General features: G+C 42.9%; 2 protein-coding genes across 3 annotated transcripts in view; one reads left to right on the forward strand and one right to left on the reverse strand.

Moving 5' to 3' along the window:
• Window positions 1–2,095, reverse strand: part of WASHC4 (WASH complex subunit 4) — a gene marked incomplete at both ends in the record, with an annotated part of 66,150 nt that extends 64,055 nt beyond the window's left edge. For both annotated transcript variants that reach the window (XM_080705139.1, XM_080705138.1), the window contains one exon: window positions 2,035–2,095. In XM_080705139.1, the coding sequence (XP_080561265.1) occupies window positions 2,035–2,095 (61 nt within the window). The remainder of the gene's footprint in view (window positions 1–2,034) is intronic.
• An 18,115-nt stretch (window positions 2,096–20,210) lies between these two features.
• The window catches only part of ALDH1L2 (aldehyde dehydrogenase 1 family member L2), a gene marked incomplete at both ends in the record, with an annotated part of 57,127 nt that continues 51,698 nt past the window's right edge, over window positions 20,211–25,639 (forward strand). The window contains one exon of the mRNA XM_080705065.1: window positions 20,211–20,258. Within this exon, the coding sequence (XP_080561191.1) occupies window positions 20,211–20,258 (48 nt within the window). The remainder of the gene's footprint in view (window positions 20,259–25,639) is intronic.

Here is a 25,639-nt window from a genome sequence, read left to right on the forward strand (position 1 = left end):
TCTTCTCTCCCCACAGCTAAGGTAAAAATTGAGTAAGATTTTCAAAATCTCAAGTTGATGTCTTATTCTCAGTTACATGGGAAGTAACCAATCAAACCTTCATTTGACCAACAAATGAATTCTGAAAGACAATGCTAAAAAAATAAAATAAAATAAATCATTCCTTTAGCCTATCTGGGCATTCAAAGGTAGAAGGCAACAGCAAATCTGTATTAACAATGAAGTTCAAGCCAGTCCTGGCGACAAAGCCTTATAATCCCAAGCATTCAGGGGGCTGAGACCCGGGGATCAACCTTCGCGAACAGCCTCAGCTACTTAGTGAGGCCCTCTGCAACTCAGTGAGACCCGGTTTCAAAATAAAGAATAAAAAATAGGGAAGGGGGTGTAGCTCAGAGGTCGAATGTCCCTGGGTTGCGTCCCCAGAGTAGCAGGAAAAAAAAAAAAAAAAGTTCCTTGTTGGTAATGAATAGTTGTAAAACTGGTAAAAGTTAAAGTACAAAGATTTTACAAGAGCTACATAGTGATCCCTCAAAAATTCCAAAGACCTGTATGATACAGTTACTTCTTTCAAAAGACTGCCATCTTTGTATGTCTAAGAGTGTAGAAAATATCTGTTGAGTGAAGCAGATTGTTCTACAAATTTGAGCCACTTTTAAACCAAAATAGCATATCTTCATCCCAACTTTTTGAAGAGAAAATGAGGAACCTTTACCATATATCAAAAGTGACAAAGGTGCAGCTCATTTTCTAATAGAAAATACCCTCAAAAAAATTAAAAAGAGTGTCATTACCTCTAAGGTTATTTTTATGGTGCATAAGACCTAATCTCTTAAGGAATGCTTTATGAAAAACTGCAAACAATCCTAAACGGAGCATATCCTTCTTGGAAAAGCGAATAAAGTTCAATTACATCTAAATTCATAGACTTAGTCTTTCTTTGTAAAAATCAAGTAAAATCCAGCTAGAATTTTTTGAAGTCACTCTCCAGCTTTGGGGGAAATTATACATAAAAATTTCAAACAGCATCCCCCGATATATCTTACACAGATTAATATCACTAAAGAGAACAGACTGCCGACTTGTGTTCATCTCAAGTAGCGTCACTAAGAATTAGTTTGGCCTCTAGATTTTGTAAAAATAAACTGCCGGGCGTGGTGGCACATGCTTTTAATCCCAGCATTCGTGAGGCTGAGACAGGAGGATCCAGGTTCGTGGCCAGCCTCAGCTACTTAGTGAGGTCCTTTGCAACTCAGTGAGACCCTGTTTCAAAATAAATAATAAAAAGTAGGGCAGGGAGTGTAGCTTGAATGTAGAATGTCCCTGGGTTCCATCCCTAGTACAGCGTAAAAAAAAAGAAAATGAAAGAAACTGAGTTTGTCATTTGTTTGGGTTGACAGTTCTAAGTTTAAAAAAAAAAAAAACATGATTAGATTTTATGAGTCAAAATGAGAAACAGATCTGCCGTGAATTCTGAAAGCTTTGTGGCTGCAAAGGCAACTACAAGACATCCCTGGAAAAATACCAGTTCTCAAAAATAAATAAAGAAGGGGATAAAATGATATTCACGTGGGGTTTTGTTTACCGCGTGGACAGCTATTTTCCTGCTATTTTCTCACTACCTTCTACGGTCCTAAGGCTGTGAAACCAAACTTCCAAAAGTTGGTTTGAGAAGAAAAAGAAAAAACAGGAAGCCGAAACAGGAACCCAGACTTCAGCCTCTTCTCCAGCTCAACGCTCTGCAAATGCAGCGAACCCCGGGAGGCAGGGGACCGGGCCGGGGCCGCGGGGCCTCCCTGGACGCGCCCCCCGCTGCAGAGCGCGGCCCCGGCCCCGCCACCTCGGCTCCCCTGGAGGGGCGCGAGCCCAGACGCCGCCGCCCGGGGACCCCCGCCCCGAAAGTCACGCTGCGGAGGGGCCGGCCGCCCGCACCCCGGGCCCCGAGGGTCCCGACCCCACCGCTGCGCAGCCCCGCGACGCGGAGCCCTCCGCGGGCCGGGGACGCGCACCCGCAGCCCTCGCCCCGACGCTCCTTACTCTGCGAGCCGTCGTCGACGCGGTCAAACTCCCAGTCCGGGGACAGAGTCTCCACCGCCATCGCCCCGGCGCCTCCCACAGACACAGCCCCAGCCAGCCCGGGCGGCGACGCCGGCCTCACCCCAGCGGCGGCGGCGGCACGTGACTTCCGGTATCGGCCCCGCCCCCGCGCACGAGGACCGCCCGGATCGCCGCGGGGGCCGCTGGGAAAGCGAGTCCGTCTCCCCGGCCGGATGCGGTCGCCATGGCGGCGGGGTTCCCATCAGCTTGTGCGGTGCTTGCTGCGATATTGCCACCGTTCACTACTCTTCGCCAGCCACGTCGACGCCTTTGTTTGCGGCTTTCTATCCCGAGGCTGTTTTTAAGCCCTGGCGAAGTTGGTCCCTGTCTATAAACTTAAAAGAGCAGAATTGATAGGGCCGGGGCTCAACAGGAAGGATGCTGTCCCAGGCGCTTCTTGCAAGATAAGTGGCCAGCAACTTTCTGGTCACCGCTGTCAGCGTTCTTACGGCTCTCCTGCACCTCCTGTGCGATTTTTTTTTTTTTAAGACATCTGTGTGAGGGGAGGAGTTACTTTAGGAATGCCATGACAGGGAATCTTACAACTGAGCTTTCCTTGATTTTACCTGTTCTGCCTCCAATTCTTTTAGGAAGGCAGGCGGGGAATACCTGCCACCCAACTTTTTTGCGAATAAGGATTTGTGTCATCCCAAATTCTACATTTTTACAAATATTTACCCATGGATGTTCTTTACAGCCTGTTTTCAGTAGGTATTAAAAGGAAACCATCTAAATGTTCATCAAAAGCAAATAATACAGTGTAATACACCAACAGTGTAACCTACTACAAAGCTGTTAAAATGAAATAGATCTGTAGACACCAGTAGGTATTGTACTGATATTGGAAAATTGCTCCAGTATTAATTTCCAAAATGTAAAAAGCAGTCGGAGTCTAGGTGCTACACAGGCACATAGTTTAGGGAATAGCAGCTATTACACTGCTATGACTTCGTTCGTTCTCTCTCTCTCTCTCTCTCTCTCTCCTCTCCTAATGATTAATCTATAATAAGAATGTAAAGGAAATTAAGGTCTTTAGCCTTAAAAGCCCTAGAGACAATTGAAGACTTTAGCGCTAAAAATATAGAGAGGCCATCAGCACCTCTGTTTCCCTCCTCTCCTTGGTGACCTGGCCTGGGTATAGGAAAGGTAAATTCCCTGTGCTGCTTCAAAGCATCCATAGTTAATGAGCAACCAATACAGCCCAACACAATACAAGTGGAAGCCAAATAAATTATTGACCCTGCACTTACTAAGTGCACTGTCCAAAGGCAAAGAGGCACCACCTGGCAAAAAATAATAATAACAATAATAAGTTACTAGCCCGTTGCCTTGGTAATAATGATAAGAACATACCAGTATAAAATCTATTTAAAGGCAGAGGATGGTGAGGGGGGCAGAGGTTCATTTTTAGGCTCTCCAGCCTAAAAATGAAACTCTCTCCCAGGCACTCTGCTTTTCTTCTCTTTCCTTTCTATTTCCTACTAATTTTGTAATAAAGGCTGCTTTTTGAAGTGGCACCAAGCTATTAGTTATAATTTCCCTATTCAACAAATTCCAGTTGAATAGAGGGAAAAGGGCCCACAGTACCATTACAACCATAACAATAAGGAGCAACTCTAAATAGGACACAACCTACATGTCACAATTATATGACACAGGTTTGAAGTAGACCTTAGCAACTTAGAAAGACCCTATTTTGAAATAAAAATAACACAGGGCTAGGTGTAGCTAAGAAGTAGACTGCCCCTGGGTTCAAGCTCTGGTATCACAAAAAAGAAAAAGAAAAAGAATGTTAAAACTTCTATGAATGAAAACAGGTAAGTAATACCAGATAAAATCTTAATAAAAATAAATATAAAGCATAAGAAATAGTAAATGTGTGGGTAAATAAAAGAGACCTCTTTTCTTACTTAAAATGTTTAATTGAGCCGGGCGTGGTGGCACAGGCTTGTAATCCCAGCGCTTAGGAGGCTGAGACAGAAGGATCACACAGGTTTGAAGCCAGCCTCAGCTACTTAGTGAGGCTCTCAGCAACTTAGTAAGACCCTGTTTCCAAATAAAGTATAAAATAGGTCTGGAGTATAGGCTGGAGGTAGAAAAGCCCTTGGGTTCCACCCTCAGCACCACAAAAAATATATAAATAAAAAATAAAATAAATTAAAAGTTTAATTGGACCTTTTTCTAAAACTAAAAATTATTTCAAAAGGGCTTAAAATTGACTGTGTAAAGCAAAATCAAAAACATTATTTTGTCTGGTTTACATTGTGTGTATAATGAAAATATCAAGAAAGGATGAGATGAAAAAATATTGTGAGGTTCATATATTAAACTTAAATATATTATTTAAGGTAGTTTTGATTAGTTAAAGATACATATTTTAAACCCTAAGGCAAACATTAAAAGTAAAACAAAGAGGTATAACTAAAACCAATAGAAGAGAAAGTAGAATAATAAAACTACTCAATCCAAAAGAAGGCAGAAAAAAGAGAAATGAATATATGAGGAAAATAGAAAAAATAGCAAGATGATGTTTAAAACTAAACTATATTAACAACTATATTAAATGTAAATTTTTTTCCAAATATTCCAATTAGAAGGCAAATACAGGCTGGGTAAAGAAGATCCAGCAATATACTCTAAATATAAAGACACAGTATTTTTAAAACAGCAAGTCCTATACAATGCCGATTCTAATAAGAAAATTAGAATGGCTATATTAATGTCATACAAAGTAATGTGTAAAGCAAGAATATTACCTCAGGTAAAGAGGAATATGTTACAAAGATAAAAAGAAATTATTAATTCAGCTAGAAGTAAGTAGTGGCACATACCTGTAATCCTAGTACTTGAGAAACTGAGATAGGATATCATAGGTTCACAGCCAGTTTCAGCAACTTAGTGAAAAATCTCAGAAACTTAGACCCTGTTTCAAAATAAAATAGGGCCAGGGGTGTAATTCAGAGGTAGAATATCCTGGGTCCAATCCCAGTACTACAAGAAGAAGACAGAGACGGAGAAGGAGAAAGAGGAGAAGGAGGAGGAGGAGAAGAAGAAGAAACCAAAAAGACATGACAATCTCTTAAGTATATATACTCCCAAAAATAAAACTTTAAAATAAAATATGACAAGAGTAAGAATAAGTAGATACATTTGCCATTATAGTTGGAGGGTTTTTAAAAATATTTTATTGAATATAAATAGTATACATTTAAACTATACTTGGTGCCCTCTCCCCCCCCCCCGCCCCTGTTTTTCCTTCCCCACTCCCACCAATGACTTTCCAGGGTAACCATGCCATATTCATAATTTTACACATATTCGGATGTATTCCCTCATTAGTCAAGTTCAATCTTCCTCCTCCCCTATCTTTCCATTCAAGATTTGCTGGTATTTCCCCTCCATTACCTGGAGTACCACTGGTATCCTCTACGTTCCCTAGTTTGGGCATATTAGAGGGAACATATGTACCTTCTCCTTCTGTGCTTGGCTGATCTCACTTAACATAATGCTCTCCAGGACTTTCCATCTTCTTGCAAATGATATTATTTTGTTCTTCTTTATGGCTGAGTAGAATTCTATTGTGTGTATTTCCCAGTTTTGCAATCCATTCATCTGTTGATGGAGACCTGGGTTGGTTCCATATTTTGGCTATTACGAATTGTGCTGCTATGAACATAGGTATGCGTGTGTGTGTGGGGGGGGTACTAGGGATGGAACCCAGGGGCATTCTACCTCTGAGCTATACCCCCAGCCCTATTTTTTATTCTTTATTTTGAAACAGGGTCTCATTGAGTTGCAAAGGGCCTCACTAAGTAATGACTAGGCTGGCCATGAACCATGATCCTCCTGTCTCAGCCTCCCAAATAGATTACAAACATACACAACCACACCATACTTATAGTTGGAGATCTTAACACTTCTTCTCACTACTCTATACAAGTAGACAGAATATAGAAGAATATCAAAGAATTGAATAATAATCTCAACCATCTTGTCTTAATTAATATTTATAAAATACTCTGCCCTTTCCCCTGGCTGGCAGCATGGAGGTTGCAAGATGCCTGGAGTTACAGTAAAAGACGTTAGAGCTCTAGCAGCCTACCTCAAACAGTCCAGGAGGGCCAGGCGTGGTGACACACACCTGAAATCCCAGTACTTGACAGGCAGAGAGAGGAGGATTGTAGGTTCAAGGCCTACTTAATGAGGCCCTCTGCAACTTAGTGAGACTATGTTTCATAATGAAGAATAAAAAATAGGGCTGGAGGTGTAGCTCAAAGGCAAAATTCCCCTAGGTTCCATTCCTAGTACTGCAAAAAAAAAAAAATCTAGGTAACTGAAAGTCCCCAAATGAGTAGACACAGTCAAGGTGGCCAATTGTAAAGAGCTTGCTCCCTATGATGAGAACTGCTTTCTACATGCAAGCTGCTTCCACCGCACAGCATCTGGACCTCTGAGGTGGCTCTGGGATGACTCCATGCCCAAGATCTATGGGGAACGTCAGAGAAATGGCGGCATGCCCACCCACTTCAGCAGAGGCTCCAAGAGTGTAGCCCACTGGGTTCTCCAAGCCCTGGAGGGGCAAAAAATGGTGAAAAAGGACCCGAATGGGGGCCACAAGCTAACACCTCAGGGACCGAATCTGGACAGAATCGCCGGACTGGTGGCAGCTGCCAACAAGAAGCATTAGAACAAAGGATTCTGGGTTAATAAATTCCTCATTCATAAAAAGAAAAAAGTCTCAAAGTTTATATACTATATGATTCCATGGATCTAATATGCTAAAAAATAACACTACAGCAATAGAGAACAGAACAATGGTGTTCAGGGTAAAGGGCTGGTTAATAGATATGACTACAAAGAAGTAGAGAAAAAATTTTTTTCAGAGGATAGAGAATGAAACTGTTACATATTCTGATGGTGATGTTTTTTAATCAAATCTACAATATGCTAATATTGATAGAATTTTAGGCTACCATATGGAGCCTAAAGAATGTAGCCAAAAACTATAAAAGATACAGAGAAGAAATGTAACCAAAAATAAAGTCAATTTTACTATATGTTAACTTTAAAAATCTAACCTAGGATGGGTGCTATGGTTTGGATAAGGTCCTTCAAAGGTCCGTGTGTTTAATACATAGTCTCCAGTCCACAGCACTACTGAGAGGTGATTGATCTCTTAAGAGAAGTGGCCTAGTGGTAGTTCTTCAGGTCATTGGGGGCATGTTCTTGGAGGGTAGACTGGGACCCCAGCCTAGCTCCTTCCTCTTCCACTCTCTTTTGCATCCCAGGCAAAAAGAGAGCAGCTGTTCTCCACCATGCACTACTACCATAATGTTCTACCTTGCCACAGGCCCCAAAGTAACAGGGCCAACCAACTATAAAATCTCCAAAACTGTGAGCTAAAAATAAATATTTTCTATTTATAAATTGGTTATCTTAGGCATTTGTTATAGAGACAGAAAACTGACTAACACAATGGGCCTTGCTGTGCATCAGGCTTCAGGATTCAAATGATGCTCACTCTTTGGATTTTCACTCTTTCTTCTCTATACGTATCTTTTACAGTTTCTGGCTACATCCTTGAGGCTCCATATGGTAGCCTTTTGGCACCTTCGGGCTCACATCGTCAGAATAATAAGAGAGAAAAAGAGCATAGTTAGCTGATACCTCAAACAAAATTCCCAGAATTGTCTTGCCAGTTCTGGGAACTTGTGCACACTTTGGAACTAATCATTATAATTGAAAGGGTGGGAGGAATGCGGTAATTGACTTAGCCTAGGTCACGTGCTCCCCCTTGGATGGGGTAGGGAAAAGAAGAGGTCACTCTCAGGGAGCCACTTGGCCTGAGAGCAAAGGAGAAGCAGATCGTCAGATGAAAGCCGGGGGGCTGTTAGCGCAAGACGTGGGTTTAGATGGCAGGCAGTAAAAGTAATGCATAATAATTACACTACCTAGCCACGTGGTCATGTGCAGCCAAGTAGATCACAGAAACTACTTGCCAGGTATTAGAGCAAATAATTATACATTATTATAATAAGATGATTTTGTACTACGAATTAAACCCAGAAACATTCTACCTCCAAGCTACACCCTCAGGCCTTTTTATTTTTTATTTTGAAACAGAGTCTCCCTACGTTGCTGAGAGTTTTGCTGAGTCTCTGAGGCCGGTTTCAAACTTGTCGTCCTCTTGTCTTAGCCTCCCAAGTACTGGGATACAGATGTGCACCACCATGCCCAGCTATAAGATGATTTTTTTAGGATCATCATTTTAAAATTTATTTTAGGGGTTGGGCATGTGGCTCAGTGGTAGAGCACTTGCCTAATATGTGATTGTCCTGCGTTTAATCACTAGAGTTACAAAAAAGAAAAAGAAAATTTCTTTTAGAACAATTTCATTATGTAGGTGCTTCTTATATTTAGATTCCTGGATAAAAGACTTTGTAAGAATACAATTAATAGCCAGGCATGATAACGCATGCTTGTAATCCCAATACTTGGGAGGCTGAGACAGGAGGATCACAGATCCAAGGACAGTGTACAGTAACATAGATAATATTTCTTCTTTTTTTTTTTTTTTTTTTTGGTGGTACTGGGGCTCCTGGAAGCCCTTCTACCCCCAGGCTTCACTCCCAGACCTACTTTTTATATTTTTATTTGGAAACAGGGTCTCTTAAGCCAACACGGCTGACTTTGAACCTGCACGATCCTCCTGTCTCTGCCTCCCAAGCGTGAGGATTACAAGCGTGTGCCACCACGCCCGGCCAAAATTTTTAAAAAATGATTTTCAAATTGTTAAAGTAAGGCCAGGCGTGGTGGTGCACACTTGGAATCCCAGCATTTGGGAGACAGAGTTCAAGGCTGGCCTCAGCTACTTAGTGAGGTTCTTTGCAACTCAGTGAGACCCTGTTTCAAAATATAGAATAAAATAGGGTTGGGGGTGTAGCTTGGAGGTAGAATTCCCCTGGGCTCCATCACCAGTACCACCAAAAAAAAAAAAAAAAAAAAAAGCTAAAGAAATAAAAAAGTTGTTGGAATCAAAATGGAGTCGTTTTTATCAACCCTAAAGCCAGGAGGTTATGAAGGAAGTTCATACACGTGATTAGCTGAGAGTAATATCACAAAAGGCTCTGCCAGAGTCATGTCCTTCCACAAAGACCACTGAAACCTGTGCAGAAAGTGCTCCCACAAGGACATCTGCCCAGCAACTGTCTAACCTCGGACTGATGCTGCTCTGCTTATTAAAAACTGTGGCCAAGGACTATTGCTTCAAAATATCTGATGCAATCCTCCTTTTTATTGCCTTTAAATCCTTCCTATTGCTTCAACCTCTTTAAATATTCTTCCAGTTTACTATGGCATGTATTCCCACTGAATGGTCTACTTTCCCAAAATAAATATTAATCTTTGCAAGCTGAGCATGGTGGCACATGGCTATCATCCCAGCACTTAAGAGGCTGGGACGCAAGGACTGCAGGTTGAAGGCCAGCCTCAGTAACTTAGCAAGACCCTGTTTAAAAACAAATAAATAAAAAATTTAAAAAAAAGGTCTGGGGGAGTAACTCAGAGGTAAAGCCCCTGGGTTCAATCCCCAGTACCCTCAAAATTAAACAAATAAGGGCCGGGCGTGGTGGCACACGCTTGTAATCCTAGCATTCAGGAGGAGGAGACCAGCGGATCACGGTTCATCGACAGCCTCAGCTATTTAGCAAGGCCCTTTGCAACTCAGTGAGACCCTGTTTCAAAAATAAGTAATACAAAATTAGAATTTTAAAATTCTCCCAGTACCAAAAAAAAAAAGAATTAAACAAATATTATTCTTTGGAGAACCTTGGATTGTTCTTTTTATTGGGGCTAACAAAGCCTATTCTTTTTTCCTCCCCTAAAACTGGGATGACTCAGCCTGTTGTTGTTTTCTCCAAATAGCAGTCATTGTCCCTTACCATCTTGCCGATGGCCAACAAAAGGATTTTCCTAAATCACAATGGGGAGCAACCTCACAACCCTGTTAAACTAGGCTTCCGAGAGGAAAAAGACCCACATGTTAAGTTGTCACCCTTGGGGTGGGGGATTATTGGTGGCTCGTTGCGTTTTGCCTTCTACGTATTTCAGTATGTGCATATGTATGTATGCGTGTATATAGATATAAAGATTCGTTGTTGCCCATAACCTACATAGCATGCTATAGAGCACCGAGACCCCTCCCCACCTATGCACTCCCCCTCACTTTAGTGAATGTTCTCTCGTAGTCCAGCAGCTCAGGAAATGAGCTCAGAAAAGTCTCTTTCTGGAAGTACTTGGAGGCTGTTGCTAGGGATGAAGGACCCTCTTTACCCAGAGGGCACTCCAAGTCTCACTTAAAATAAAAATAATGGATTAGACTTCTTTGTAATATGTTCTTTAAAGAATTCATCTAGCTTCTAAATAAAGTCATCCCATCAGAAGCGATCTGCGTCTCCCACTGACCTTACCACTTGGTTGGCTGGAAGCATCATGAGAGATGCAGACCCATGTGGACACAGAGACAGATGCCAGCTCAGAAGCTGAGGCCATTGGTCAGCACGCTCCCTGAGGTTGCAGATCTGTCAGTGGGCACGCTCAAGGCCGCCTTCTTCTTTTGGTTGTTGGTGGTGGTTCTAGGGATAGAACTCAGGGTCTTCCATATGCTAGGTAAGCACTCCACCATTGAGATATATCCCAGCCTGCTATTTTCTGTAATTTAGGGTCACAGGATAGCTTTCATCTCAATGGAAACAGATCCAAAATGGAAAGCCTGGTCTATAAGCTGAGAGGCTCGCCAGGCGTGGTGGTGCGCGCTTGTAATCCCCACGCTTGGGAGGCTGAGACAGGAGGATCATGCAGGTTCGGAGCCAGCCTCAGCTACTTAATGAGGTTCTCAGCAACTTAGTGAGACCCTGTTCCCAAATAAATTATAAAATAGGGCTGGAGCGTAGCCCAGAGGTGGAAAGCCCCTGGATTCCACCCCCAGTACCACATTAAATCAATCAATAAATAAATAAGCTGATAAGCTCTTCTGCAAGTAAAAATAAGGAGGAAAAACAGAAAAGCGTTTATTTTGGACTCCTGGTGTCCATTGCTATGATGCATTATTGTAAATTTGTCCAAAAAAACTTTATTAATATGTAGACGCTTCCTGAGATCAACCACAGGGAAAAAATGAATCTGAATCTTGAAATGTGTCTTAGCTCACTTTATGCTGCTATAATAGAATACTTAACTTGGAGTGATGTATAATGAAAAGAGTTTTGTGTTGGCTCATAATTCTGGTGGCTAGAAAGTCCACACAAGCTGGCAGTGGCATCTGATGGGGGCCTTCGAGCTGTGTCACAGAGTAGTAGAGAAGCAGAAGGAAACCAACTGCCTGGGAAGAGGCCGAGCACAGAGGAGGCCTTGCCTCTAACATCCTGCTCTCTCCAGAACTAATCCATTCACAGGCCTGGCCCAGTCCTGGAAAATAGTACTGATCGCTTCTGAGAGTGCCATCCCCATAATCGAGTCATTTCCCACGGAGCCCCACCTCTTAAAGGCTGCACCACCTCAAAACCTTTACAAGGACCAAGCCTTTAGCACATGAACTTTTGGGGAAAATACATATTCAAATCATAGTAAAATGATACTTATAGTAGGGCGTGGTGGTGCACGCTTTAATCCCCACACTTGGGAGGCAGAGACAGGAGGATGGCGCAGGTTTGAAGCCAGCCTCTGGTTTAAGAGACCCTGTTTCCAAATAAAATATAAAAGAGGTCTGTGAATGTAGCCCAGAGGTAGAAGGGTTCCATCCCCAGTACCACCAAAAAAAAAAAAAAAAAAAAAGATACTTATAGAAGTAGAAAAAACTATTTATATCAGAGACGAATTCCACATGGTACTTAGTACTATTTTTATGGTGCTGAGGATTGAACCCAGGAGCATTCTAGCTCCAAGCTACACCCCCAGTCTAAATTTTTATTCTTTTTTTTGTGTGTGTGTATGTGTGGTACTGGGGGTGGAATCCGGGCTTTTCTACCCCCAGACCCCAGGCTATACTCCCAGACCTATTTTATACTTTACTTGGAAACAGGGTCTCACTAAGTTGCTGAGAGCCTCACTAAGTAGCTGAGGCTGGCTTCGAAACTGTGCGATCCTCCTGTCTCAGCCTCCCAAGTGTGGGGATTACAAGTGTGCACCACCATGCCTGGCTTAATTTTTTATTCTTACTTTTTTGAAACAGGGTCTCACTAAGTTGTGGAGGGTCTCTCTAAGTACCTGAGACTGGACGTGAACCTCAGTCTTCCTGACACAGCCTCCAAAGGACTGGAATTACAAGCATGCGCTACCATGCCCAGATTATAGTACTTATATTAAACAATCTAATTATAACAAACTTAATTTTCTTATTTCATTATTAAAATTGGTTTCCAAATTTCAGTTCTTCCTGCAAAAGGTTTCCTGGGTTAGTGATCTCAATAAGTGTTTTTTTTTTTTGTTGTTGTTGTTGTTTTTGTGATACTAGGGATTGAACCATATTGAACTAGGGCACTCTACCTCCGAGCTATACCCCTAGCTCTATTTTTTATTCTTTATTTTGAAACAGAGTCTCACTAAGTTGCAGAGGACTTAAGTAGCTCAGGCTACCTGTGAACCCAGATCCTCCTGTCTCAGCCTCCCAAGTACTGGGATTACAAGCGTGCACCACCAAGCCCAGTTAAGTGTTTTTTATCATGAAATTATTTTTGCTTGAACAATATTTTTTTTTTTTTGGTGGTACTGGGGTTCCTGGAAGCCCTCCTTCTTCCGGGCTACACTTCCAGACCTATTTTATATTTTTGAAACAGGGTCTCTTACGCCAGCACGGCTGGCTTCGAACCTGCGCGATCCTCCTGTCTCCGCCTCCCAAGCGCGGGGATTACAAGCGTGCGCCACCACGCCCGGCTTGAACAATAATTAAGCACTAATAATAACACAGGTTTAAAAGTGATTAGTAAAAATTATAAATAAATTAGTAAATAAATAAATTAGTAAAAATGATGTTATAAACATAACATCATTCTTATATACTATAAAATGGAATATTTAGCAGAATAAAGAGATAGCTGTTTCCCAGATAGCTTTTTTTTCCCCAGCATTACTGGGGATTGAACCCAGGACCTTACACATGCTAGGTAGTAGCTTTACCATTGAGCTAAATCCCTAGCAGCAATGTTTTCAAATAGTTAAAATGGCCACACATTAATTTGAGTCAGAGAAGTAACCAAACAGAACCAGGTGTGGTGGTGCACACTTGTACTCCCAGAATTTGGGAGGCTGAGACAGGAGGATCTGGGTTCACAGCCAGCCTCAGCTATTTAGTGAGGCCCTTTGCAACTCAGTGAGACCCTGTTTCAAAATAAAGAATAAAAAATAGGGCTGGGGGTGTAGCTCAAAGTTAGAATGGCCCTGAGATCCATCCCCAGTACCAAAAAAAAAAAGGCAACCAAACAAAAGAAGGGCCTGGAAACCCATAGAATTTTATTCTAAAAATCTCTAAAGTTACTGTGGAAATAAATATTTTCTACTTTTAAAAAGTTTGTGAATGAAATTGCTTTGAAATTTCATGAAAATTTGAATCAACATCATCCTTAAGATAAAATAGGTCCCAGAGCCTATTTATAGACTCAAAATATATTTGCCCAAAGCCCCCAAATGTCACCAATATTAACAAAAGAAAATACTTGTCTGTGCCAAACTGAATAAAGATTCCTAGTTGATATTTTGTAAGGCCGAGACCATACGCAATTCTTACTATACACAGCTCTTTCCTATAGAGTCTTGTGTGGGAATTCGTGGGGTTTGACTTGGCATATTATCTACTTTCTAATCCATGAAATTAACTCAGACTTTTGCCAAAAATGTACAAGATATTGTATTTACCAAAATGGCACCAAAATAAACTCAACAGTCTATTTGAAACGGGGGTTTCTTGAGAGAAAACCCTGTGAGTTTTTGTCTACGGTGAGTGTAGAATGACCGCAGACCTCAGGAAGGGGAGTAAAAGGTTTATTTGAAGCAGCAGAGAATGGGGAAAGGGTGGCTGAACACCCCCAGAGGGGCTGGAACTCTGGGTCCAGCAGCTGCCTTCAGGACAATACTTGAGAGTAACCCAAGCCGAATTGCCTTCAGGTGCAGGCTGCTTTCTCTGGGGTCCAGTAGCTGCCAAGTGCCCATCAGTTGCAAACTACTTTGGTCAGCCATGATGTCCAGCAGAGGCCTTCAGGTCACTACTCGAGAGTCGCCCGAGCCACGTGCCCTCAGATGCACTCTGCCTTCTCTCAGGGCCAACTCGGGCGAAAGAGAGAACAGCTCCCCAAAAGGGGAGGGGGTCCCGAGATGGAAAGTCCCCCCATTGCCATCCGACTGGCCTTGCCTGACCGCTTGCAAGTCCGTTTTTGGTTAGGGTGACTTTTGGGATTCCAAGGAGAATTTGCATAGGGCATTTGCAAGTCCTTTGAAGGGTCTCCTTTCAGGAATGCCAGACTTGCTCGGTGGGTTTGTTGATTAGGAAACTCAGGATGGCTTTGTGAAGCTCTGGCCTTCTTATCTCTGAGCCTTTGGAGTTTCAGGCATTTGTCGCCCCTCAGGAAACTCAGGAAATTAACTTTTTTCTACCAAGGCCTTTTCCCTATCTGCCTATTTCCTTTCTACCTCCTCATATTCACGTGCAAATTTCATTTACATCTTCAACAAAAAAAGATATTTTAACACTGTAGAACTCAAAGACCCTAGATATAATAAGGTATTCTTCAAAAAGCACTAGAGCCATACAAGATTACACCAGACAGAGCAAATAACCCAAGAAATGTCTCTTAAAAAATGAAATGGGAGCTGGGCTTGGTGGCTCACACTTGTAATCCCAGCCCTTAGGAGGCTGAGACAGGAGGATCCCACAGTTTCGACAGCCTCAGCTACTTAGTGAGGCTCTCAGCAACTTAGTGAGACCCTGTTTCCAAGTAAAGTATAAAATAGGTCTGGGAGTATAGCCTGGAGGTAGAAAGCCCCTGGGTTCTACCCCCAGTACCATAAAAAAAAAAAAAATGAAATGGGTCTAAAGCTAATCAAGTTCCACTATGGAGATAAAAATCTTTCAGAACTCCACTTATTTATCTTGTTTATATGTAATCTGTCTACCAATTTGTGACCTTAAACCTGCTTATAAAAATCCAAAAAGGAGCTTCCGGGAAGATGGCGACTGAGAAAAGCGGGGCTTAAGAGTCCCGCTAACAACCAATCTCCATTACCACAAAAAGAGCGCCTTTCATAGCCAGAAAACACCATCACCAGAAAAACAAAAAAAACCACCAGGCTCCAGAGAGAAAGCGGACTGAGAACAGAGCTCAGGGCCACAGAGGAGACACAGGCGCCCGAGGACGCAGCAGCAGCGCCATACTGCTGGCGGCAGCGGCGAACTCAACGGACGGCTACAGCAAGCCAGGTGAGCCGCTGCGGAACAGCCAGGCGGGATCTTTCGGCGCAGACAGCATTTAAAGCTCCCAGTGGCTGAGCTCAGCACACGCTGCAGGGATTCAGAGTGGAAATCAAAACCAGAGAAGAAAAAATACGCCAGCCTCATGGCCAAGGGCGTGGCAGAGGCACCATATTGCCACCGGCGGCGGCAGCAGCAGTGAATTCACCGAGTCCAGTACAGCTACATCTGCGTACTCAAGAACAGTGAGTCAAATTGCGGGCCACAGAGGAGAAATCGCAGTATTGGGCCTCCTGGGACTTGACCCAGTGAGGGAGTGGTGGTGGCAGAGATATCACACCATAGGAGAACGTGCAACCTGGCACCCCCCATAGTTTAAAGCAGCCTCTATCGACTCCCTGGGTCGGAGACTCTGTGATACAACCCAGTAAAGGAGTAGTGGGGTCTGAGATAATACAGACTCGAGATCCAGAGCACCTTAAGTGAAGCCATAGTGACCCAAGGGAAGAACCCAGAGAAGGCACAAACCTCCGAAATCATGGGAAAGAGGAATAACACTGGAGTAATGAATGTGCACAACCCCACAACATCAGAACCTGATAAAACAGAAAATCAGAGATTTCTAGAAGATCAAATCAGGAAAATAACTGTAGAAATAATAGAGGCGCTTCGAAAAGAACTCAGAGAGAGCCAAAAAGAGATAAAGGATGCAATTAATGAAGTAAAGGCCTCAATTCAAAGCACAAACAACCGATTAGACCACATGGAGAACAGAATCTCGCTCTTAGAAGATGAGCAATCCAAAAATGAATGCATAGTTTCTAATCTAGAAAAAAATATCCAACAGCAGGAATCTGACATTGAAGAAATATGGGCCCATCTTAAGAGAGCTAACCTAAGAATAATTGGAATAGAGGAGGGAAAAGAAAGTGATACCAAAGGGATCAACAATCTCTTCAAGGAAGGAATAGCAGAAAATTTTCCAAATATAGAGCAAGAGGTTGATACACAGATCCAGGAAACTTATAGAATTCCCTTTAGACAGGATCGGAGAAGAGGATCCCCACGCCATATAATTGTCAAAATGACCAATGTGGAAGCCAAGCAGAGAATCTTAAAGGCAACAAAAACAAAGGGCCAAGTGACATTCAGAGGCAAACCAATTAGAATCACTCCAGACTTCCCAAACCAAGTCATGAGAGCCAGAAGGGCTTGGAGTAACATATTCCAAACTCTGAAAGAAAACAACTTCCAGCCAAAAATTTCCTATCCAGCAAAACTTTCTATCAAATTAGATGGAGAAATAAGAAGCTTCCATGACAAACAGAAACTGAAGGAATTTATGTCTTCAAAACCAGCGCTAGAGAAAATACTCAAAGAGATTAACTACAAAGAAGAAATAGGTAACACTCACCAGAACCAGAGAAACAAGAGTTTCCATCCAACAGACAACTAAGATTGGTTATCTGTGGAGATTCATTATTTATGTTAGTCTTTTACCTATCTCTAAATTGTATTGTTTGCCTTTATTGTTGTTAATTTTTAGGATTTCTAGTTGGAATATTAATATACCTTCAGATATAGCATTTGGAAATATTTTATCCAATTCTATTAGTAACTTTTAACTCTGTTTACATTGTCTTTGGATATACAATATTTTCTTTTATTTTTTAGGGAGTTTGTATATTCTTCTGTTGCCTGTGCCATTGAAATCATATCCAAGAAATCACTGCCAATTTCAATGTTGTGAGGTTTTATGACCCAGATTTTCTCCTAAAAGTTTATAGTCTTAAGATTTATATTTAGGTCTTTTATCTAGTTTGAGTTAATACTTGTATGTGGGATTAGGTAAGGGTCCAATTTTATTCTTTTCCATGTAATTATTATTTTTCAACAATATTTAGTTAAAAGATTATTATTTCCACCACCAAATCTTCGTGGAAACCTTGTCAAAAATAACTTGACAATATAGGGAAGAAGTTAGCTCTAGGCTTGTATTTAACTCCAATGGTCTATATATCTGCCTTTAGAACAGTACTACACTGTTTCAATTATTGTAGCTTTATATGGTTTGAAATCAGAAAATATATATCTGCTAGCTTTGTTCTTTTTCAAGATCGTTTTGGGTATCTAGAACTCATATTCCATATTAGGATAGATTTTTTTCTGAAAAATAAATATATAAATATATGATAGTTTCACCTAAAAAAACAGAAAAAAATATGCTCTAGTAAGAAAGAAAGCAAAAAGAAATATTGAAATGCTATCTTTAAATCATCAAATGCTTGGTATCAGACAAATGAAACTGTTATGTGAGATTATCATTTTTAATTTTGGATAAATTGCTATAATACTAGATGTCAACTACTAAGCCAAGCATGGGAAGGAGGGATGGGGAGAGAATGGGGTGGGGATCGGGTGGGGGCTGACTGGGCGATGTGTGCATGTATGTCTACAAAAGTTTGTATTCCACTATGATGTATGAATACAGTGCACCAATAAAATAAAATAAAAAAAAAATCCAAAAAGGAAGACAGAAGAAAATAAAACAACAATGACTATGTAAAAATTTAAAAATTTAAATGTTTATAATTAAGGGAAGCCAAAACATTATAAATCATAAAACTTGTTTACTATTTTCTAGAACTAGTCCTATGTTAGAAGGTAGGAAATATACACCTTTATTTTCAGTAAATTCCTTTCTATTGCTTTAATGCATCTTTATCATTAGTACATTATTAAAATAATAAAGTTGGGCATGGTGGCACCCACTTGTAATCCCAGCATTTGGGAGGCTGAGACAGGGGGATTGCAGTCCACAGACAGCAATCTTTAGTGAGACCCTTTGCAATTCAGTGAGACTCTGTTTCAAAATAAAGAATAAAAAAATAGGGCTGAGGGCTATTATTATACATATTTAAAATTTAAGAATATATATGCTTTGGTTTGGATCTGAAATGTCCCCCAAAACCTTAGGCAGTACAGCAAGAGACAGATGTGAAATAATTGAATCATGAGCGCTCTAGCCTCATCAGTAGATTTATTGATGGGTTAATACCTCGAATGGATTTACTGGGTGGTAATTATAAGCAGGTGGCACATTGCTGGAGCTTTCCTCTGGCACACCGTGACGCCAAGATGTTTCTGCCTTGTAGCCTGCTGGCCATGGACTGAACCTCTGAAACCACAAGCCAAAATAAACCTTTCCTCCTCCAAGTCATTCTTACCTGGTATTTTGGTCACAAAGCTAACACACAGCACTCAATAGATAGCACACACGTGGCCACCTGCAGAGTTGTCAGTCTCAGTGGACTTAGTGTATGGCTAGAAACAGACCTGAGAAATAATAAAATGAGAAGCTTCACAGTTAAGTTCAAGGGCGTGCGTGCATGTGTATGCGTGCGTGCGTGCGTGTGTGTGTGTATGTGTGTGTGTGTGTGTGTGTGCATGCACGAGCATGCACATGTGATACTGGGTATTAAATTCAGAGGCTTTCTATCTCCAAGATATACCCTCAACTCTTTGTAATTTTGTTTTGAAACAGGGTCTCACTAGACTGCTGAGAGCCTTGCTACACTGCTGAGGCTGTTCTTGAACCTGTGACCCTCCTTTCTCAGCCTCCCAAGTACTGGGATTACAGGCATGAGCCACCACACCCCGCTCACAGTTCAGTTCTTTTACTCAGCCAGACAGTTCCCTGGCCACAGGAATGGTCTCCACTCCCTTGAGTGGCAATGTGGCCACTGGTCACCTCTAGCCCTTCTGAGGCTGCAGTAGGAGGTTACCTAATCTTCATTTTCACTTTTCCCGTGAAATGCTCAAAATGTGGCAGATGACATTTTGTAACGATTTCCCCAAGAAATCTAAACTCCCAAACTTTCACCCCAGATAAGGATGACTTGCTTTCAACTCTGGTCCTGCAAGTTTCCCTAGACAAGTTACTTTCCCTCTGGTTTCTTCCTTCTCAGCAAAGATGTCTTGGAAAGTCTGCAGACACAGGCTTCTTTGTACACTGAACTAAAACCTTGTTACCTCTTGTAGAACTTCCCCATACCCATCAAGAGGGGTATTCATGATTTCTAAAGAAGTGGAAATTACACCAGTTATCTTTATAGTATGGGTTTCTAGCTTAATTCCATAGTGGTCAGAGACCATATCCTATAATTTTAATTCTATATAGCCTGAATTCATTTGAAGTGATTTTTTGAAAATACAGTGCCTTCCTAGCACACATTTTGGTAGTTGGGTGCTTCTATATTTGTTGATTAGTTCAAGGTACATTAATTATCTCTTTTAAATATTCTGTATCCTTGCTGATTTTTTTCTGCTTCTATCCCTTATTGGAAAAAGTATACTAAAATCTTTAACTATAAGCCAGACTTGGTGAGCGCTGCCAGCCGAGGGGGCGTGGCCCTGCCAGCCCAGGGCCTTGGCCTGTCAGTCAAGGGGCGTAGTCAAGCCCACCGAGGGGCGTGGCAAAGCAGTCGAGGGGCGTGGTCTGTCAGTCTGGGCGTGGCCTGCTCGCTGAGGGCGTGGCCGTGAGCGGGGTCAGGGACCCGCGGAGGCCCGGCAGCTCGCTGGGCAGTGCACCCTGGCTGCCGGCCGCGCCCATGCGGAGCCCCTCGCCTGCCTCCTGCTCCGCCGTGCGCTTCTGTCCAGCATGCTGTGGAGAGGCAGCCAGGCGCTTCGGCGCTTCTCCACCAGCCCGGTGAGTCAGGCCGGGGCAGGCAGCCTTGTCCTGCTTTTCTGACAGCGGGGCGGGAGAGCTGGGCGATAGGGCTGCGGGTGGCAGCGATGTTCAAGTCTGTGCTTCAAGGCAAGACAGCGTTTTCCAAAGTCCGGGAAGGATCCCGGATGGGAATTGTCAACAAGCCATTGTCTTCGACAGGGAAAGGGCTGCAGATGCAGATTTTGAGCAAGTCAGATCGGGCGGAGATGACCAGGTGGGAACGGTCACCTGGTAAGGCAGATAGAGTCGGCTTCCTTTGCCTCTTTCATTCCCATCGTGAGGCTTCTTGGTCAAGAGAAGGGGCCCAAGTTAGCTGGGTGCTCCTTGGCGGCAGGAGAGGTGTCAGCGCCCTGGATCTGCATTCTGGCCGGTTTGGATAATGACACTCCGAGGGAGGGCTGGGAGCTCAGAATTGCTGAGCTGAGCTGCAGGAGCCCTGCTTTCTAGGATTACCAAGCGCTGCAGAGGCAGCCACGCTGGAACATTGTTCAACTGTAGCGCAAGAACTGAGCCCTGGCCCAGCCCCGCGGCTTGGAATTGCATCAGCTGCTCTAGAAATGGAAGGCGAGAGGACACGTTGCAAGTGACGCTGCCTTCAGCTCTTGGAAGGGCCTCGGGAGAGATGCCTTCCAGAATCCAGACAGATTCAAGGCTGTCCAGGAAGGAAAAACTCCATCTCGTGCATACTGTTTCTTTTATAGGAAGTGGATGCTCGCTGGTTATAAAAGATTTTGCTTTTTTTATTGGTCTCTCTGACAAAGCCATAGACACATATGTATATATCCAGATTGGAAAAAAAAAAAGTAGGAGGCAGAGTGTTTAGTAGCACTTAAAACTGTCCCAAACTTGCATAAAAGGTCAAGCTTTAGTCCACCCACTAGGTAACCCCAAATAATGGGAATTCATAATACTCCTTATGATACGTTCTAGTTACTTAGCGGAATATTCAGATTTTTTAAACTAAGAGGGAAGAGACCTGCTCTGCTGAGGATGTCTGCTCTCCTGAGCAGGGCTTTGGACCCCCTTCTCTGCTACTCCCACCTCCTGGCGCCTGGGGCTTGGGGTTGGATGGCACAGAGAGCAAGGGGCTTGTGCCTGCCCGTTTCTTTAGCCTCCTCTGCCAACACCTTTCAACAAATTGTCTTTTTTAGAAAGCAAAAGGGAATCTTGAAGAATGAAAAGATCTCCACAGTTGAGTTCAGATAAGATTTCAATGATAAAAGATGAACACCCCAGAAGGCCAATGGCATAAGCAAAAGCGTGGGTGTGGGGAAGCAGCTGGCCTCCCCAGGAGAGAGCAGAAGAGAGTGGCAGATGTGGCCAGGGGAACGCAGGGTTCTCAGCGGTCAAGAGGAAGACACCGAATTATAAGGAAGGAATCCGGGCTATTTTACTCTGAAGAAAACGGAGGGCCATCCTTTGGACTGTGTCCTGTAAGAACACATGTGTACCTATGAATAGAAAGTGGCACAGTCACTTTGGAAAAGTATTTGGTAGTTTCTTACATAGTCAAAGTCATATGGCCTGTCATATGGCCCAACCATCACAATTCCAGGAATTTGCTCAAATTAAACGAAACCATAGTCACATAAAAATCCTGGTACAAATGTTTACAGGGGCTTCATTCATAATCACCCAAGACTGGAAAGAACTTAATTGTTCTCAGCTGCTGACAACAAGGATCCGCCCACTGTGGTGTGTCCGTCCATATGGTGGGATTCTACTCAGTAGGTTAACGACAACGAGAATGAACTAAGACACGCGATGTAGATGAAATGCAAATATGTATGTTAACTCTAAAAAGCCAGACTCAAGCTGGGCATGGTGGCACACACCTGTGATCCCAGTACCTAGGAGGATGAGTAATCCCAGTACTTGGGAGGCTGAGACAGGTGAATTGCGGGCTTGAATTGCAGCCTCAGAAGCTTAGTGAAACTGTCAGCAACGTAGTGAGAACCTATTTCAAAAACAGAAGCTAAAAAGGGCTGGTGGTGTAGCTTGAAGGTAAATTTCCCTGGGTTCAATACCCAATACCAAGAGAGAAAAAAAACCACAGACTCAAAAAGCTATGTATTTTATTATTTCATTTATTGGGCATTTCAGAAACAGTAAAACTATTGAGACAAATAATAATAAGCAGTAATAATAATCAATAGTTTTTAGGAGCTGAGGGTCGGAGGAAGGAGTGACTATTAATGGGCCCAAGAAAGTCTGAGGAGTACTGGAACTCTTTTATATCTTGGTTGTAGTAGAGGTTAGTTACATGACTATGTGTTTGTCAAAATTTATAGAACTGTACACTTAAAAAGGATGGACTTAAGCCGGGCGTGGTGCATGCTTGTAATCCCAGTATTCGGGCGGCTGAGACCGGAGGATCATGGTTCGCGGACAACCTCAGCTACTTAGTGAGGTCCTCCGCAACTCAGTGAGACCCTGTTTCAAAATAAAGAATAAAAACCTGGGCAGGGGGTGTAGCTCGGAGGTCGAATGTCTCTGGGTTCCATCCCCAGACCCACACACACAAAAAAAGGATGGACTTTATTGTATCTAAATAATACCTTCAAGCAGGGAGTGGTGGTGCATGCTTGTCATCCCAGCATTTGGAAGGCTGAGACCGGAGGATCATAGTTTGTGGACAGCCTCATCTACTTAGTGAGGCCCTTTGCAACTCAGTGAGACCCTGTTTCAAAATAAAGAATTAAAAATAGGTCTGAGGATGTAGCTTGGAGGTAGAATTCCCCGGGTTCCATCCCCAGTACCACACACACAAAAACCAAACAAATAATACCTTCATCTTAGTCTATTTACTGTGGGGGTAGCAAAATACCTGAGGCTGGTTATTTTATAAAGAAAAGAGGTTTATTTGGCTCACAGTATAGAGACTTGGCAACATCTGCTCAAGTCTGTGATGCCAACACATGCAGAAGAGGATTCAAGGGGGGTGCTGAGCTCCCTTATTATAATGTATGCTCCTGAGGACTAATTCAGTTCCACAGGACTTGCATCAGTCCCTTGCAAGGGGGTCCCCCCCACAATCTAATTAGCACATACATAGGATCTGGGTTCCATTCCCAGCAAAACACACACACACACACACACACACACACACACACACACACACAGTTGGCCAGTTAGCCAAGGTAGGCACCATTCACACCTTCTTCACATAGTGATGCAACAGGAAAATTAAGTTGCAGGAGTTTGCACACGTCATGGTGTCCTGATCCATGGTGGATCTTGCGCAGGATTATCTCCATGTAAAGTGTGATTTGTTGTTTCCGACTATTAGTATGGGGGTTGTTACACTTGGCAGCCTGGGCTTTTACACTGCTCCAAATTACCCTGCAAAGATACTGAAGGTCAGCTATTACGTCAGCTTTTATTTCACACTCTCCGCCCAGCTCTCAAGCACAGGAGGCACGCTGCCCCACGCCAGCTCAGGGTCCACTGCGTTGCCTGCATGGTCTGTTAACAGAGACGTGAGAGCGTGTCACCCCACTGCTCAAGAGCTGTCCAGAACTCCACTGTCCTCACATTAACGTCCAAATTATGTGACTCAAACAAGGCCCCCCCCCCCGTAGTGTTTGCGCCCACTCTGACGTCAGGACTGGAACATTGTGCCAATTACTCATTTCTTTCTAAACACTGCTCCCTCTGCCCGCAACTTCCCAAGGGCCTCCCATCATCCCTCCCTTTTCTTGGCCGACTCTTCTGAGATTCAACTATGGAATTCTCTTATGTTAGGTAACTCTTTCCCTTTCTAAACCACACTGCACTCTCCTCTCTTATGTTACTAGTAAATCTTTTCTTGGGTGTCCTCCCTATTAATTTGTGAATTCCTGAGGACTAGGGACACTTTTTCTTTGTGCCCTTAGTGTAAGGAACCTAAAGAGAACTACCCACAGAGGTCAAACAGGTAAGACAACAAATGGGGGGCGGGGTTGAGCCCGGCTGGAGAGGAGACCAGCACTGCTCAGCTCTACCTTACTGTGTCCATGTGGGATGTAGACTAAGGTTAACAAACCTCTTGATTTTTCAAGAGAACTCAAAATTCAGCCTGCTCATATGAAAATTTCTAAAAATCTTAACAGGGGCCGGGCGTGGTGGCGCACACTTGTAATCCCCACGCTTGGGAGGCTGAGACAGGAGGATCACACAAGTTCAAAGCCAGCATCACCTGGATTAAGAGACCCTGTTTCCAAATAAAATATAATATAGGTCTGGTAGTGTAGCCCGGAGGTAGAAGGCCCCTGGGTTCCATCCCCAGTACCAGAAAAAACAAAAAACAAGCAACAACAACAAAAAAATCTTAACAGGATTCTTTTAAAAATGCCTTGTGGGCCAAATAGAACACTCCTGCCGAAAGCCACTGATATACCATGTCCAGTGCATGGTAAATTTCAAAATGTGCTTATTGGATGAATCTTACACAGAGTCAGACCCAGTTTGGGGTCCTGTGTGCCAATTGCACCCTTAAGTGTTAGGCATCTCACTTGCTTCGAAAACATGCACTTTGCTTTATTCATTTGGGTAGAGGTCATTCACAGAACTGTCCATTCACACGATTCCTGATGTGAATAGATTTGGCCTTATGTTATACCCTGTGCAGATAGAGGGTCATCATGAAAGGACTTCAGATCAGGGCAACCTCTTAGTATTGTGCATTTCAGTTTTCCATGAAAGGCTAGGTACTGTTGGGTATTTTAGTCCTTAGAGCATAGTCAGAGGCCATATTATTCCCTAAAGTAGTCTTTCAGAGAACAGATAGCATGGTAATGCAATATTCAATCACTTAAAAAGAAAAGAAAAAAAAAGATTCCCTGAAAAAGGCTTGTCTAAAGACTGGTGTGCACAAACTTAAGGGGAGAAAAAGGCAAATTTGCCAAGGTTTGATGTTCGTTTATACTTGGTAGCAAAGGAAAGTAGAAAAAAAGAGAAGAAACTCTAAAACAAACTTAAAAAGCCTGGTGTGGTGGAACACACCTGTAATCCCACACCTGTAATCTTGGAAAGCTGCGACAAGAAGATCACAAGCTCAAAGCCAGTCTTAGTAACTTAGTGAGGACCAGGGTGGACCCCGTGGTTGTGGACTGGTACACACTCCACCAAGCAGAGAGTCCCAGACTTTAGTGTGCCTGTGGGTCACTGGAGAACTTGTTAAAGTACAGCTTCCTGGGCCTGGGTCTGAGTCAGGATGTCTGGGATGTGGCCTTGAAATCTACATTTTATGCCCACCTTCCCAGCTGATTCTACCAACATGGGCTGCCATTTCTTTGTATCTGGTGTCATTTTGTCAAGAAGTTGAGGTTGCTTGTAAAAATGTATGCAACCCCAATAATTAAAATAAATAATCGAAAGAA

This window comes from Muscardinus avellanarius, assembly GCF_963383645.1.
Source record: "Muscardinus avellanarius genome assembly, chromosome: 11".
Taxonomy (NCBI): domain Eukaryota; kingdom Metazoa; phylum Chordata; class Mammalia; order Rodentia; family Gliridae; genus Muscardinus; species Muscardinus avellanarius.